Genomic DNA, 18,162 nt, shown 5'->3' on the forward strand with positions numbered 1-18,162 from the left:
GGGTTCAACAGTGGACGCCTCTACTTACATTTTTTATTAACACAATAAAAGCTGCGGTGTGCAGGCAGATATATTGGGAGGCTCTCAAAATGTCTTGGATACAAAGAATTACCCCAGATGATAGATACTGATTTGGCCATTGAGGATGAGCAAAATTTCATATTACACAACCGTCACCTATTGCTGCATTGCAACAGGTGAATGCCACACAACATATTGCATTTTACGTACATTTGTTGCTGAACGCCAAACTGCTCGCTGACGAGGGGGGAATGGGGTCACCCTGATGCAGAATATTTACCATTCTGCTTGCAGCTCAGAATACTATTTCATTAACTAAGAAACTATGGCAGCATCAACGTGATCGTTGTCAAATTTACAACAACAGGCCACCCAAAGGGGCGAAACCCCTTTTAAGTATAACAACTAGGGAAGAAAATATGATGTAGGATAGTGTACGCGCATAGAGGACAATAGCAAAATTTGGGGAGATAATTGGTTGAAGGACGTGTCACTTCAACGACTTAGTAACAGAGTTATCAGCTCGCCAAACAAAGAGCTGCAGGTGCGAGGTTTTACAACCTTTTTTCCAACAGCAGTGTGACGCGGAGTCACAGTGAGGCCCGCGCCCAAACATAAGCATAAAGAAAAAATGAAATAATTAATAATCATATTGTTTCCATAGGCTAAGTATAAAGAAAAATTATATAATTAATAATCATATTGTTACCATAGGCTAAGTATAATGAGAATACAATGAACTAAATGAAGTCACTTATCAGGTAAGAGTATGCGTACTAAATTAAGAGAGCCCGATTGCAAGCGCAAGTTAAAGAGAGCCTCGTATGTTGGGCGCCAGTAAAGTGATGTGAGTTGGTCCAGCGATGTGGCAGTTGCTCCGTCACTCGGTCCAGCGGTGGTTCCGTAACTTCCGTTAAACGGATACGTCTTCTTACGATGATTATGTTGGAGAGCTTGACTTCGCTCTCTTTGCTGATTACTGGCCTTGTGACTCAGTAATGTAATTGTAATACACAACAAATGTTATTTCGGCAGCGTGCCGTAGTAATGCAAGTTTATTCTTAAACGTCAAATACAGAACTGTAAGAGTGCAGTATAAAATTGAATTGAAGTTAAACCTAAAGATAGACCCATAAGCTACAAAGCTACAAAGCTCCAGCCGGCAAGCCGACTCAGCATAAACGATAACGCAGACGATTGCAGCATAGTCAAGTATCAGGTTACCGCTGCTGACCATTGCGGTCAGGGCGCTGAACTCACGCGTCAGCGGAATATGTTTGGAGCAAATGGGTAAAGATAGGTGTTGTGCAAGTTTCTTATACAAAGTTATTCATGTGCAATTCTTATGTGTTAACTTAAAAGTGCAGTACACGCACACATACATAAACACGTACATAGCAAGCCAGCTGCCGTCCGTTTATTTTTGTTCCGCTTTGTGCTAAGCGGTGGCTGAGCAATTATTGTGGTAAGCATTTTCGTTGGCGCGTTTCGGTCAAGAGACGCTCGCTCACCTACTCATTATTGATCAGGGATATCATTTTTTTGAATTCGTTTGGCAAATTCGATTTTTAACTTAAATTAATAATTATTAATTCGAATTTAGAGTCAAATATGGAAACTATAGAAAGTTTTGACGATTAAATAAAGATACGCAATATGTCCATTAAAAGCATTTGAATGATAAAATAATAAAGAGTAAATTAAACCAAGAATCTACAGAGTTAGAATGTAGATTAAAAATGCTACCCTCACATATAGATACATCGTTAAAATATCAGACCCGTGTAGAAACTGTTGACACAGATAATGAATATCGTGTCGAGCTCGAAGAGGTCTGTATAACGCCAAAAGCTCGTTTAAAATCCGTATTAAGTCCTTAAGTCCTGCAACGCTAGCAGGCATGCCCTTTGCCCGAGCAAGCACAACGATTGCATTTGCGTTAGGTTCAACTTACTTGGGATTGCTCAATGCAAAACTCAAGTTTGAAAGAAGATTCATAGAGTGGTGACGTCGCGAGTCAATTGCAGCGCGTCCTCTTTAGATCTGTGGATTTTGAAGACCATTTCGGGTTACCATCCTGACCATACGGTCAATGTCAGTGGTTGGATAATCCCTGAGAACCTGCTGTGACGCGGAGTCACAATGAGGCCCGCGCCCGACGATATAAACATAACCATAGGCTAAGAGTAAGAAAAATGAAGTAAATAATAACCATATTGTAACCATAGGCTAAGAGTAAGGAAAATGAAGTAAATGAAGTCACTTATCGGTTAAGAGTATGCGTACTAAATTAAGAGAGCCCGATTGCGAGCGCAATCGAATCACTTGCAACTCTGTTGAGATTTTTAGGAGTAAAAGAGAGCCAAGCTCAGAGAGAGTATTTTCGCCGCAGGGCAAAAAGGGCGAAAAGAGGGTCGTCAGCTGCTGCCGCCGATCATCAACTTCACTTTGGAACCGGCAATCGTGATTATCGGACGTGCATACGTAACGAAGGACAGAGTTTAGGGACCGCGAGTTAACTGCCAGGTTAGGTAAGAACAGCCTAGAATTGACGGTGCAGCAAGGCTAGGAAAGTTAATAAAACAAATAAAAAACGAAAGTGAATGTACATAGAAGAAAACATTGTTTGCATCGTCTGTGTAGAAATTGTGCATTTGTAGACTTTTGTTTTGCAGCGGAGCGATCCCAGCAGCACCCATCACGCTGGCCAACTCTAACCTAATCGCAGCGGAGCGATCCCGGCGGCTTCCCTTTTTCCTTAACAGAACTAGTAACCACTCTGTGGCGGAGTTATCCAGACGGCTGCATACCCTTAAAAGCTCATGAAAGTGCCTCCAGAGTGAGTTAAAATCAAAACGGCAAAAATAACTGAGAAGTTAGCTGCCTGCGGCATAGGAAAAGTGAACATAGAAAGTCCCACAGGGGTGTCAGCAACAAACGCACACGTGCAGGCAGACAAGTGGGTACAACTAGAAAAGACAAAGAAGAGACTCGAAAACTAACGGACATCCATAAAACTTCTCGCTGAGCGAGCGAGTTCGCGGCGAGCGTGTTAGCGTGTGTGCACGCATACAGGCACACGCTCATACGCATAAGACGAGAGTTGGCAGAGCTCGCGTCAACGGGACAGCTGCGAAGGCCCACCGTGGGGGGAATCGCTCGGTACGCGTCGATATTTATTAAAGTAAAGTCGAAAGTAAGCGCGATAGAAATAAAAAAAGTGAACAATAAAGTGGATTTGGGCCAATATGAACATTGGAGCTGTAGTGGCAAATAATTTTATTTTGTGAACAAACTAAGTTGTAGAAAAAAAAATAATTATGGTGAACATTGCAGACAAAGCGAGCAGCAAGAGTGAACATTTTTCTTATATTTTTCTTCATGTGCTCGCCGGTGCAAAACATAGCAACAATTAATGAAAACTAATAATAATTAGTTAACAGCCGAGTGAAAGTGACCACAGAGGAGTGACATAGAACCACGGTAAACGAGTGGACGCGTGTAGCAAAAGGGTACCGTGGGCCGAGGCCGGTACGCAGCGTCACTTGTTAGGGTGGTCAACTAAAAGTGTGACTATTTTTTGTGCGGATAAAATCAAGTTAAATAAAAAATTCATTAAAATAAAACAAACTAAAATAAAATTAATTAAAATAAAACAAACTAAACTAAAACGAATTAAAAATTAATTAGAATAAAATTAATTAAAGAAAAATTAATTAAAATAACACTAATAAAAAATTAAAATTAATTAAAATAAAATTAATCCAAATAAAATTAAATAAAATAAAATTAATAAAATTTAAAATTCATTTTAAAAATAAAATTAATTAAAATTAAATTAATAAAATAAAATTAATTAAAATAAAATTAATTAAAATAAATTTAATTAAAATATAATTAATTAAAGTAAAATAAATAAAAATAAAATAAATTGAAATAAAATAAATTGAAATAAAATAATGGAAAATAAAATAAATTAAAAATAAACGTGATTTAAATAAACGGAAATAAAACAAATACAATAAAAATAAATTCGGAAAACCAGAAGGAAATAATTAAAACGAAGCGGTCGAGGATGACTGGATATCAGAACGGAGTCACGTGGACCAGAAGAGGAAAAGGGAACCGCAGCAAAAGGTTACGTACGAAAGGATGGGTACGGGTGAGTGTCAGAATCCAGGGGTGGGCGTACGGTGGATCCATTCGCGACGGAAGGAGAAACTGGAGGCGATTACTCGCGAGTTCGGGCTGAGCGAGTTGGGGCGGGTTGAAGACTTGCGTCGTCGTTTGGTAAGCTTCATGTCCGAGGGTTCGCATTCCGCCAAAATATGGGCTCGGCTAGCCGAGCTGGAGGCCAAATAAACAAGGACCCCGGAGCACAAGGCCCAGCTCGAACCTGACCCAATCGAATGGGATAGACGTTCGAAGTCAGAGTCAGACTCTGGCCCCCGTGATGCGAGCGACAGGACGAACAATCGGGGACGCCTCGTGTTACTGAGGGCGTCCCATTAACACAGACTCGCCTACCCATGGAGTATAGGGGGCACTGCATCGTTCCGAAACAGGTCAGGAAGTGGGGTATACGCTTCGATGGGCAGGCTGATCCACTGTCCTTCGTAGAGGCCATCGAAGATCGGGCCCTATCTTTTGAAATTGACACCGATAGATTGCCCCGGGCAATGAACGAGGTCATGATCGGCGGAGCCTCTCGCTGGTTCATGACAAGTGGGCTAAGAGAGGTGTCATGGAACGAGTTTAAGGAGGGATTTTTGGATTTCTTTTTCTAGAAGACGAATTCCGGGCTCGCCGTCAACGAGAGGGCGAGGGATTCAAGCAGTATGTGGTGGACATCAGGGCACTGATGCACCACGCTGGCTATGATCCGGAGCGAGAATTAGCGAGAATATACGACAACGCAGCCCCAGAGTATAAATTGTATGTGCGGAGACAAGATTTCGCGACGCTTTCGAAGCTCATACAATTAGCGGTCGAGTATGAGGGTATAAAACGGCAGGGTCAACAGTATCCCCCGGGTTCACGATCTCGATTAGGTAATAGCATAGGCACGTATCTAGGCGAGGGGCAAGGACAGGCTACGACAGGCTTACACAACCCGTTCAGGCTAGCTTCATCGCCAGTATTACCGGTGCCAAGGGAAGAGCCCGTTAACCGAATGATCGGCCAAGAAACCGGGGGAACAGCCAGGAGACGCCCGATATGTTTTCGATGCGGGCAAGAGGAGCATTTTTGGAGAGAATGTCCCAACCCGCAGTTAGTCTTTTCTGCGCAATGCGGAACCAGGAGGGTGAGCAGCCAGGAATGCTGTAGATGACCGGCTCAGGGAAACGGACATAGGCACCATCCGGACCGGGAGCGGATGGAAAGCGATGTCAGCTGAGCCCGGAGGAAGTAGATGTTTTGCGGGTCGAGGGGGGTCGTGTCGTCGCGACGATCAAGATTGGTAAAGAGGACTACGCGGCGACAATCGACACCGGCGCCACTCGATCGTTCATCAGTGGTGGCGAAGGTAGCGAAGGACGTGGAAATTAGGGAGGTACAAACGAGGATACGGCTGGCGGACGGCTCAAGATTAGACGTCGCGCGGATGCTGCACGCGGGAGTAAGTTTAGCGGGGCGTACGATAAGCATGCCGCTACTAATCATGACGCCGATGCTAGACCAAGTGATCCCTGGTATGGACTTTCTGCGAGCAATAGGTACGACGATTTGATGCGGGGACAGCGAGATGACGTTAGGGACGCCGGAGAGACGGGAAATTAGGAAAGTGGCGACTGGCTGCCCTGTGGAGACGATCCCGGAGGCAATGTTAGGGGTCCGGCAGGGGGGAGCGGTCCGTCCCGCGGAGAGAATCCCGGAGGCACGATCGAATGATCGAGGTATGTGCCAGTGTGCCAGTGAAGGGTGCCAGTGAAGGGTGCGGTCGGACGTTAAAGAGGTGTCCAGGGTGCCAGTGAAGGCACGGTCGGACAATAAGGGTATGTACAGGGTGCCAGCAGAGGTACGGTCGGACAGCGAGTTGTCTAGGGCGCCAGGAAAGGATCAGAAGCAGAACCGTAAGGAGGACTCGACAGGGGTTAGGGTAAAAGGACAGGCGACGACGGAGGTCAGCAGAGGCAGGGATTCAGGGCCTATGTGTGGATCAGCACCTAAGAGCGCGAAGCTGGGGAGGGTGGCCAACGGGCAGGAGGATCAAGCTCGCACCTAAGAAGGAGTCGTGCTAGCAGGTGAACTAGTCGCGGGAGAAATTCCGGCCGCGAGAACTAGTCACGAGGCTAGTAGTGGTAAAGGGTCTGGAGAGGAGAGTCCTAGTAGCGAGGACATCTGGCCAGCAGACAGGTGCTTCTGGAGGCAGAGTTGGCGCGATTCTAGGGGTTGAAAGACGTGTCCCACATAGCTAGCCATCGGATCGTAATGAAGGACAACGAGCCCATCAAGCAGAGGTACTACCCAAGGAACCCAGCGATGCAACAAGTCATCGACAAGCAAGTGGAGGAATTGCTCCGGACGGGAGCCATCGAGCCGTCCCGAAGCGCCGATCGTGCTGGTGAAAAAGAAGACAGGGAAATGGCGAATGTGCATCGACTATAGGCAGCTCGATGCACATTCGATCCCGGACGCATACCCAGTACCCCGGATAAACCACATCTTAACGCGCCTACGGCACGCGCGCTACATATCGATGCTGGATCTACAGCAAGGATACTGGCAGATCCCCATGGAGGAAGGGAGCAGGCAGTCTACCGCGTTCACAGTTCCAGGACGGGGACTATACCAGTGGAAGGTGATGCCCTTTGGTCTGCACTCGGCCTGCGCCACGTTCCAGAGCACTGGATTCGGGGATAGGGCACGTAGGCCTCGTAGCCAACCTGAGAGAAGTGTTCCGACGACTGAGGGAAGCGAACTTAAAGCTCAACATAGAGAAATACCATTTCTTCCGGAAGGATTTGGTATATTTAGGACACGTAGTGAGCAGCGAAGGAATACGGACGGACCCCTCAAAGGTGCTCGCAATCCAGAGGCTGACGGCCCCATCGAACTGCAAGGAGCTGCGCCAGTGCTTTGGGATGGCATCGTGGCATCGTCCCCAATTTCGCGTCGGTGGTGCTGCCGATGACCGCTCTCTTGAAGAAGGGAAAGGTATGGTCGTGGGGCGTGGAACAGCAGGAGGAGCGACTCACAACCGCGCCGATTTTCGCTTGCCTGGATTTCAGCAAGAAATTCGTGCTGCAAACGGATGCGAGCGATTACGGAAACTTCTGAAGGCAGAGACCAACTACTCAGCCACGGAGAAGGAATGTCTGGCTATAGTTTGGTCAATCCGCAAGTTGAGATGTTACTTGGAGGGGTACAGGTTCGACGTCATTACCGACCACATGGCATTTAAATGGCTCAACTCCATAGAGAGTCCATCTGGAAGGATAGCTCGATGGGCCTTAGAGTTGCAGCAGTTCCAGTTCGACGTGCAGTACCGACGGGGGAAGTTCAACGTGGTAGCCGACGCACTGTCCCGACAGCCACTGGAGGCATGTCGTCAAGCCGTAGAGGAGCAGCACCCATGTGGATGGACCACGTGTATGCTGGAGAGACTCGCCAAGGAGCCCGCAAAGTATCCGGACTATGCTATCGAGAACGGCCAACTCTATCGCCACCTGGGACACAGAGCCGACGACGAGGACTACGTGCCATGGAAACTGTGCGTCGCCAGTAACCAGAGGCAGAGAGTCCTGCAGGAGTGCCACAATGCCCCGACGGCAGGGCATCAAGGGGTGAGGAAGACGATATCCCGACTAGCACAGAGGTACACTGGCCAGGGATGTTTCGGGACGCCGCACGACATGTGAGGTTTGTCAGAAGTTCAAGGTGGAATAGGTGAGACCTGCAGGACGAATGCTAACGCGCCAGGTGACGGAATGGCCATATTATGCACAGATTTCGTGGGGCCGCTACCACGCTCGAAGCACGGTAACATAATGTTGCTGGTATTCCGCTATGCTTTTAGCAAGTGGGTGGAGCTGGTCCCTTTGAGGCGAGCGACGGCGGAACATTTACAGAGGGCGTTCCGGGAAGGGATACTTTGCCGATTCGGAATCCCCCGGAAATTCGTGTGCGACAGCGGAGTGCAGTTCACAAGCCGAACATTCAAGGCCTTCTTGACTTCGATCGGCGTAGAGGTGCAATACACGGCGCCATACTGCCCCCAGGAAAACCCTACCCTAGCGGACGAACCGGACGGTCAAGACGATGATCGCCCAGTTCATCGAATGACACCAGAGCTCGTGGGACGAGGTCTTACCCGAGTAAGCGTTGGCAGTGAGTACAAGTGTGGCGGACTCGACCGGATTTTCTCCCGCTTTCTTGGTACAGGGTCGCGAACCTCGTCTCCCCGCCACTTTATACGACGAGGTTACGCCTTGGCCCGCCACGGTTCAGCAAGCGCCAGGAGAAAAGGCCCATCGTCTGAGGGAGGTGTTCGATGTCGTCCGTCATAACTTGCAGCGTGCTTCCCAGGACCAGGGAAGACATTACAATCTGCGACGACGGGAATGGCGGCCAAAAGTGGACGAGCAGGTGTGGCTACGCCAACACCAGTTGTCAAAGGCTGCCGACGGATTCGCGGCAAAGCTAGCGCCGAAGTTCGACGGCCCCTTTCGGGTCGTTAGGTTCGTGTCGCCCAATATCGTGCGTTTGGCGCGCGACGGCGAACGGAAGGGGGAGGGGGGGGGGGGGGGAGAACGAAACGGTAGAGGAGTTAAGTAGACTCTTTATAACGCTTCATATTTCCACAGATGAAATGGAGCGTGACCAAGATTTCGACCTGGAGTGGGAGTGGCAGAGTGATAGGAGCGACGACCCGTGGCAACGGGCCCTGAACTATTAGTCGGGAGGCTCATCGTCGCCACCGTCCCCGAAAGCCATCGACGCGATGTGGCGTGACTCGACGCCCCCGCTTCCGCTAAGTCCAACTGACGAGGAGGGGTACGACTCGCCGCCGCCACTCATACCGAGGACACTGACAACGATACTGGAGCCACCGTCCCGCATGGAGGCCATCACAGTCGGTGGGCCGGATCCCTATCGACACTGTGAGTCGCTGGAGGACGCTTTCGAGGGGTTCGAGGGGTGGGAACCCGGCGAGGACGTCGCAGCAGCGGCGGAAAGCGACACGGAGGAGTGGCGACCGGTGATCTCAGAAGATATTTTCCCACCGGCCGGTTGGACGGTCCGCACCACGGACGGGAGGCTACTGCCTAAAGTACTACGAGCTAGACGGTTGGCTCCCGCGCATACGGCGACATCGCTTCTGCGTGCGCGACGGTAACTCCTCGTTTAGGGTGACCATCACCGACGCCCACAGGGTGATAACCACTATATCATATAGCTGCCATAGGAACGATCGGTCGAAAAGTAGGTTCTTGTATGAAAAATATTTTTGTTTATTTATTATTAGTTTTACTATGCTCCTCATATATATGCAAAATCCTATCAACATCGGAATACTATATCATATAACTGCCATATGAACGAGCGGTCGAAAATTAAGTTGTTGTATGGAAAATTTTTTTGGTTTTAAAGGTTAAGATACCATACCCAGCATTAACTACTTTTCCTGTGCTTCTTAGATAAGGGCAAACCACTAAGAACATTATGAAAAGATAAGGTCTGCAAGGGTATCTAATCTGCGGCGTTCCGAAGATAACCCGTCTTTCTCGATCTATTGGGGTTACCAGCTTGAGTAGCACTCTTCGTAGATTATCGATTTCATTAGTAAATTGCGTAGCTGTTTTGTCCTTCTGATACACATTTGCCATTTTTGCCTTTTCGGATGTTTCACAGACTACTGTGTCTTGGAATTTCTTTATAATAGCATTGATGGTAGTCTCATTCTGGACTTTGCAGAGGGTTGAGCCAAATATCTTGCACTTTATTACCTCTATTGTTATTGTTTCATTTGATCCTTTTGCCATATCAACCAATTTTATTATCGTGATGAATCTTTGTAGATACATTTTTTTCCATTAAATTCTGGCACTGCAACGAAATTTCTTTTATAAACGCCCTTTGGGCGGCTGCTTTCATCGGCCTTGATACAAGGCTTTTGCTCGGCTACACTAGAGCTTGTATCAGAATCCGAAAAATCTTGATCTGATAGTGCGAATTGTTTTAAAACATCAGGAATCGTTAGATTATTTAAATCTTCTTTTTTTTTTCTGAATTAGAAGATTCAAACTCTTCTGGATTTACTAAGTCAAACTCTGCTGATTCTTTCGATTCTGGTTCTTCACCAGTTTCAGATGTCAATGGGGTGTTTAAGATTGTTGCTATCGATATATCCAAATTATACTTCTATTTTATGTATATCAAGTTTGATTGTAATTTGATCAAACATTCTGATACCTGGGACCAATGTGTCTTATCTAGTCTGTCTCTTTGGTCATATATTAGTACACCTGTGTTCACACAAGAAGTGTATCCGACAGTCGCCATCCAACCGCCATGTAACTCCGGAACCAGTACATGGAACATGTACTGAAATTTCACCACACTTATACTAATACACTTGTATGTACTCTTGTAATGTACTCTGAAAAAATAGAACAGATGAAAATAACCTTCAAGCGAACAAAACGTGTTTTTCTTTCAAACCTGAGTTAAATTTGTGCAGAGCAGAAACGCTCCCCCAACGACAATTCATTTTGTAAAAGTTCACCTGGAAGCCCTGCGGACGCCCTACTACAACATTTGGTCCTTCGAGCCGGATACTTCTACAACATTTGGTATATCCAGTTCGCCCCAGCAAGCATTGGTGGATCTGCAAGAAAAGGTTCCAGGAACAGCTATAAATTCAAACAAGATAAGTAGCAGTGCACCTACCTCAACTTGTCCATTGCCAAATTTCCGGCAACTCCAGTTAATTAATTCTTTTGTGTGTCTGAACATATTTTTTCGCTTCACATTGTCCGTGGTTAAAGCGAGGGGCAATTGTATTTAAAAAATTCAACAAAAAAACCCGCAGATAAAATATTGTTCGTGGCCATTAAGGCATCTAAAAAGTGATAAATATTGAAAGAAATAAAACAGAAAGTGACTCCGATAAGGTCGCCATATTGGTGTCTGTACATATGTATATACATATATGTACAAGTGCATACCCAAAAATTTAACCGATCGCCATATTGATGTACGCAAGTACATCAAGACATATCTGCACACATAGGCTTTCGCTCCGTTGAACAACAAGTGTATGCGCTTCTCCATTCCAACCTTCACCAAAGAATCACACACTAAATACATATATAAAAACACACAATTCTAATTGGTATTTAATTAATTAAAACCACACTGTGCAAATTCACCTGCATGTATACACACACACGCACATCCTATTATATGTGTATCGTTTGTTATTTTTTCCTCCACAGCAGCTTCAATATTAATTTATATATTTATTTTTACCAATTAATTGGCAAGTGCAAAACGTAAACAAACAACAGGGTTGTAAAGTGTCAAGATCGGTTTTCGATAAACTGATTCTGTGAAACTTTTATATTTTGTATGTTTCCACCTTGCCATTGAGCTGCGTTTACTTAATAAAATACAAACATATACATTACTTTTTCTTATTCTTATAAAAAATTTATAAAACATAATTATAAGTTAAGACGTTTCCAAGTTGCGTAATAAATCGAATATCCGTGCGATTTTTCTTAAAATAACAATTTATATAAATAATTCTATGACAAAAAACCTTTTCATTGAGCTGCGTTTAGAATAAACGTGCTTCTTCTTGAGCTCAACCATCAATAAGCAATAAGCGATAAGCATCATTTTTTTGCGCGATCCGTTTCCACTACACGGCCGCTTTGTCAAAAGAGAATAAATCCTTTTCTCTGGTGTTTCAATAAAGAAATAATTAGATTTTTTCTCAATTAAAGGAAACTAAATAAGAATCAATTTAGTAAATTATTAGTAAAATAATTAATTTAACAAAATTTTCCGATTTCGTTGGACTCAATAGTGCACACCATTTCGGTCATTCCATTTTATTCTGATATCTCGATTCCATCGTTCCTGTGCCATTTCTTATTCCGTTTTCTCTCTGCTGATTCAAATTATTTGTATTTGATCACATTTCACCTGGTTAGTACAATTTTTGGCTCTGTGAAGAGCCTAGTATGCCAATCGGTGGTGATCAAAACAGCCAAAAACGACTCACAGCACCGTCCGTCAAGGAGTCAAAGCGACCTTTAACCTCACCTAGAGCAGTTTTCGGGAAACTCAAGGTCGAGAGTACCAGCACAACCGTCCGCAAGACTGTGAGTCCGATTCCAACAAGAGATATTACCCCAAAAATTACCCGTTCGACTACGCAAAAAATGCAGAAGTCAAGCGAAATGGCACTGAACGACTTCGTTTCTATAACTGACCGACTAGGCCAGTTTGAAGTGAAGATCAATGACGCAGCGGACAGTGACGTGTCACTGTTCACTCTCCAAGTCCGACGAGATCAGATTAAGACTTTATGGGAAAAGGTAGAACGCGAGTACGAGTTATGTTCCAAAGCTCTCAACCAAGGCGCTTGCAGCAGCAGTGACCTGGTGGCTATGCAAGCTAAATATGATTACTCGTACTCCGTTTACGAGCGATGTGCGGCTCAACTAAGCGAAAAAATAGAAAGAGCCACGGCGTTAAATAGACAAGCTGAGCAACCCCCCTCCAACTTCTCCATGTCCAGGGGTTGCAGTCTCCCCGCCATGCGACACTGAAGTTTTCAGTGGGGATTACCTACGCTGGCCTACTTTCCGAGACTTGTTTACAGCTGTTTATATTAACAATCCAAGATTGACGCCGGTGGAAAAATTGTTCCATCTTAATTCCAAAACCAGCGGCGAAGCTAGAGCAATTGTCTCCAAGTCCCCGCTCACGAATGACGGCTTTCAGTCAGCGTGGGCGAGCCTGACGGAGAGATTTGAGAATAAGCGACTATTAGTCAATAGTCAATTGAAAATTCTTTTCAATCTCCCCTCAGCAACACAAGAGTCTGGAGCCGCCCTTAAAGAGCTTCAGGGCACAATCCAGGGATGTTTAACGGCTCTCGACTTGTCCAGGGTGAGCACCGAAAATTGGGATTGTCTGCTAATTTTCTTGTGCTCCTCTAAATTGCCTAAGCTCACGCTGTCGTTATGGGAACAATCGCTCCACGATAAGGCAGAGATCCCTCAATGGTCCGAGATGAATTTATTTCTGATCGACCGATATCGCACCTTGGAGGCGATAGAGGATGTACGACCTACCGCACATACGCCACTCCAGTCCAAACCCACAAGAAAAGAGTCCAACCACCTGAGAACCTTCGAAGCAACAGTGACTGCAAAGCCACAGCACTGCAAATTGTGTCAGAAGGAAAACCATCCCGTGCGTCTATGCCCACGTTTTCTACAAATGTCCGTACCCGAGAGAGTTTCCGTCATTAAGCAACAAAAGCTGTGCTTAAACTGCTTCGCCAGACAGCACCAGTTGAAAGACTGCACCAGCGCACATAGTTGTTTCACGTGCAAGGGACGTCACAACACGCTACTCCACCGTGACAGACCCCAGGTGCCCTCAGCTTCCACAACACCAATAGTTTTGAACCCTCCTTCACCAATACAGTCCACTTCTACTTCAACCCAAGCTACCGTTCAAAACTATTTTTCCGCAAACTCACATGGTGTTCTCCTCGGCACGGCTGTCATCCAAGTGTGTCATTTGGGCACAAAGTATACAGCCCGGGCATTAATCGACTCTGGGTCTGAAGCGACCTTTATTTCAGAGCGATTGTTCAAAAGGGTTAAACTTCCTTATCAACCCGTCGACGCACAGGTCTCCGGTTTGAATCAAGCCATTTCGGCTCAACCTCAAAAACTTTGCCATTTTAATATTGGCTCTCCTATAAAGCCCAGGGTTCATATTGAAACCTCGGCTTATGTTCTTCCAAAGCTGGCAGGCAATTTGCCCTCCTACACCATCCCCCAAACTGCTTTGGAAGAACTTCCAAAATTACACTTGGCCGATCCCTCTTTCTATAGGAGCTCACAGATAGACGTGCTTCTCGGCGCCGATATCCTCCCATCCATATTGTTAGGTGGCTCCTATCCCAACATATGTGGCACTCTCCTTGGTCAAGAAACGATTTTCGGCTGGATCCTTACAGGCCCCGTTTCTAAGACCAGTGCCAAATCTGTCGCATCCTTTTCGACTCAAGTCTCGCTGAATCCAAATGCGAGCTTGGATAAACTGCTCACAAAATTTTGGGAGGTGGAGGATATTCCAGTTAAGCTGGAAAAGGAATCCGACCTTTTTTGTGAGCGCAATTTTCAAAAAACCACTAAAAGGGATAAAAACGGCAGATACTTGGTCACACTGCCATTCAAGAATTCCGATCACATCCAGTTAGGCCATTCAAGGTCCATCGCACTAGCTCAATTTCTACGAAATGAGAATCGTCTGGCAAAAAATGCCCCCCTTAAGGAGCAGTACGATGCGGTGATCCAGGAATATCTGGACTTAGGTCACATGCGACAAGTCCCTCCAAGCAATGGTTCAGATAACTTTTATCTACCACACCATGCTGTTCACAAGCCTGACAGCACCACGACCAAGCTCCGCGTAGTATTTAACGCCTCCCACCCGTCATCGAATGGTAAAAGTCTGAACGATGTGCTACATGCAGGGCCCGTTCTGCAATCCGACTTAACCATTCAAATTCTAAGATGGCGCTTCTTCCGATATGTGTTCAATGCCGATATCACAAAAATGTATCGGCAAATACTTGTGCATCCCAACCACACGCCCTATCAGAGAATTCTGTTCCGAACAAAGGACAACGAGCTTCGTGACTTCGAACTCAGCACAGTCACGTTTGGAGTTAACTGTGCCCCCTTTTTGGCAATCCGGGTACTACATCAGTTATCTGATGACGTTCGTTCGCTCTATCCCTTAGCAAGTCACATTATCGCAAACAATATGTATGTCGACGATGTACTAGCGGGAGCCCATTCCAAATCAACAGCAGATCAAGCAATTGCAGAACTCCGCAAGGCCCTTGAATCTGCCGGGTTCCCCTTGCGAAAATGGACATCCAATGAAAAGGACTTGCTAAGAGCGATTCCCAAGGACCACTTGCTTCACGCCGACTTTTTAGAGATCGAGGAAGCCTGTTCGGCAAAGACTCTCGGGATCAGATGGAAAGCTGACACCGATGAGTTCTTTTTCGCTCCATCCGAGCTAACAGCCAAACAGTCCGTCTCCAAACGTGAAGTCCTTTCACAGATTGCCAAACTGTTCGACCCAGCAGGTTGGCTGGGTCCAGTCATTATCCAGGCAAAAATATTCATGCAGGAGATCTGGCTCCAAGAACTGGGCTGGGACGATCCGCTACCTGAGAGTCTTCTCATTAAGTGGAATTTATTTCTGCAAGAGTATCCGGGCCTCAGTGCGATTCGCATCCCTAGATGGGTCGAATTCCGCCCACAGGGGACTATCCAATACCATGGGTTTTGTGACGCTTCGCAGCGTGCATATGGGGCCGCCATTTACGTGCGCACTGAGATACAAGATCGCATCTCAGTACATCTCCTAACAGCGAAAACGAGGGTCGCTCCGGTCAAGACGATATCCTTGCCACGACTAGAGCTGTGCGGAGCAGCACTTCTGTCCGAGTTATCCGCTGCACTCAGTCCCCAGCTACCTTCCGCTGGCGGCGACTGGTTCTATTGGACAGATTCCACAATTGTGCTAGCTTGGCTTCATAAGCCACCATGCGCCTGGACTACCTTTGTAGCAAACAGAGTCGCAAAAATTACTCAGGCCACCGACTCCAATAAATGGTCCCATGTACGATCCGAGTACAATCCAGCGGACCTAGCGAGCAGAGGTGCCCCACCACAAGCGTTAGTCAACAATGAGCTGTGGTGGCACGGGCCAGAATGGTTACGCCTACCTCAGAACCAATGGCCCATTCCTTCAGATCCCCTCCCAGATACGACAATAGAGCAACGTACGATTAAGGTAAACCTCGTAAACACGGCTCCCTCATTTTCTTTCCTCGAGCGCTTCTCCAAGTTCGATCGAGCCCTGCGAGTGTTAGCCTACATCTATCGCTTCTTCAAGCGTTGCAAACGATTGTCGCTCCCGTCAACTATTGAAATTGACAGCAACGAGATTTCTTATGCACAAGAAAAACTCATTCTCCTGACCCAGAGACAAGCATACTCGTCAGAGTACACTTGCTTGAGCACGAAAAAACAGCTCACTTCCAGCAAAATCCTTAATTTGAACCCCTTTTTAGATGGTAAGGGAATTATTCGAGCATGTGGTCGTGTAAGAGCGGCCGAAGCACTCGGCTACGATGAGCGGCATCCAATCATACTGCCATACACATGTGCATATTCGCGTCTCTTGACCGCTTTCACCCATCTTATATCCTTGCATGGAGGCAACCAGCTCATGATGCGTTTAATACGATCACAGTACTGGATTCCAAAGCTGAAGGTGTTGGTCAAATCCACAATTCATTCCTGCAAAATCTGCGTCATCCGAAAAAAGAAATTGCAAACGCAGCTCATGGGCGACTTGCCTGTGGAGAGAGTCACATTCTCTCGACCGTTCACTCACACAGGAGTCGATTTTGCAGGCCCCTTCGATGTAAAAAATTACACAGGTCGAGCCTGTCTTATTACGAAAGGCTACGTGTGCGTCTTTGTGTGCTTCAGCACCAAAGCCATCCACCTAGAAGCTACATCTGACCTGACCACAGAAAAATTCCTAGCGGCATTTGCGAGATTTGTGGCACGACGAGGGTGCCCAAGTCAAATGCATTCCGACAACGGCAAAACCTTCGTCGGAGCGGCCAAAGTCCTCTCGCGCGATTTTGTAGAAGCGCTTAAGACTCAACTCCAGGCCACTTACAGTCTCCAGAAACTGTCCTGGCACTTCAACCCTCCTAGTGCACCGCATATGGGTGGCCTGTGGGAGGCAGGTGTAAAGAGTTTCAAAAATCTATTTTATAAGTCTACATCGACCTCCAAATACACCTTCGAAGAGCTTTCCACGCTCCTATCCAAAGTTGAAGCATGCCTGAATTCAAGACCGATATCTCCAATGTCGGAAGATCCTACTGATCTCCTAGCTCTGACTCCCGGTCATTTTCTAGTCGGGGGTCCTCTACTTTCCGCCACAGAGCCAGAGATCAAGGAAAACGCCGCGTCCATCATCAACCGCTGGCAGCGCTTGAAGGCTTTGCAACAACAGTTCTGTCTCCGTTGGAAACATGAGTATCTTTTAGAGTTACACAAAAGAAACAAATGGCAAACTCCAACGCGAGACTTACAACGGGACGATCTAGTCATTATTAAAGAAGATAATCTTCCAGTTAATGACTGGCGTCTAGGTCGAATCCAAACGACCTATCCTGGCGACGACCAAAGAGTCCGAGTGGTCGACGTCTTAACAGCCCGAGGTGTCTCCAAGAGACCTATCTCTAAGCTGATCCTGCTCCCGATAGAATCTAGTCTCCATTTTCCATCCAGTAAAATTTCCAGTAAAGACTAGAATCCTAGATCCATAGGTCTGCGGACCATCCGTATAAAGCCGCATCAGTAATGTCTACTATGTTTTTTTTCACATTCTTCACGTAACAGCACGATGTCTCCACGCCAACAACAAGGCCGATCCAAGAGCCGACCGGCAACGGAATCGTTCCGATGCCGAGTATGCCGAGGAGTCCACGCGCTGCGCAAGTGCCAGCGGTTCATGCGGCTGTCTCCAGAGAAGAGACTCCGAGCAGTTCTAGTCAATAAATACTGCCCAAACTGCCTGGCTCACCAACATTCCGGGGAGTCATGTCGCCGCAAGGACAAGTGCCGCAAGTGCCAGGGCGACCATCACACCTTGCTTCATTTGCAAGAAGCGCGTCGCATGCCATCTCCAGAGCGATCCCAAACAAGGCGCAGCACCAAGGCCCAAGCGCGACGCTCCGCGCCGCCTTCATCCGCTGGTTCCATCTCCTTATCATCATTAATGGAACACAAAAGGACAACCGTGCTCCCGAGAGCACTCATCCGACTCGGAAACGGCAAGGCG

The 18,162-nt window shown here is 46.7% G+C and overlaps 1 protein-coding gene across 1 annotated transcript; it reads left to right on the forward strand.

The window, feature by feature from the left end:
* The first annotated feature begins 10,498 nt into the window (after positions 1–10,498).
* Positions 10,499–17,631, forward strand: LOC135440105 (uncharacterized). The gene is given in 2 exon segments (XM_064699114.1): positions 10,499–12,781; positions 12,783–17,631. Coding segments are annotated over 2 exon segments (5,415 nt in total). The 5' UTR covers positions 10,499–12,215.
* The last annotated feature ends 531 nt before the right edge of the window (positions 17,632–18,162 follow it).

The sequence above is a fragment of the Drosophila montana genome, unplaced genomic scaffold (genome assembly GCF_035044405.1).
Source record: "Drosophila montana isolate Dmon_TW-CO22-7 unplaced genomic scaffold, ASM3504440v1 contig_833_1, whole genome shotgun sequence".
Lineage (NCBI taxonomy): Eukaryota > Metazoa > Arthropoda > Insecta > Diptera > Drosophilidae > Drosophila > Drosophila montana.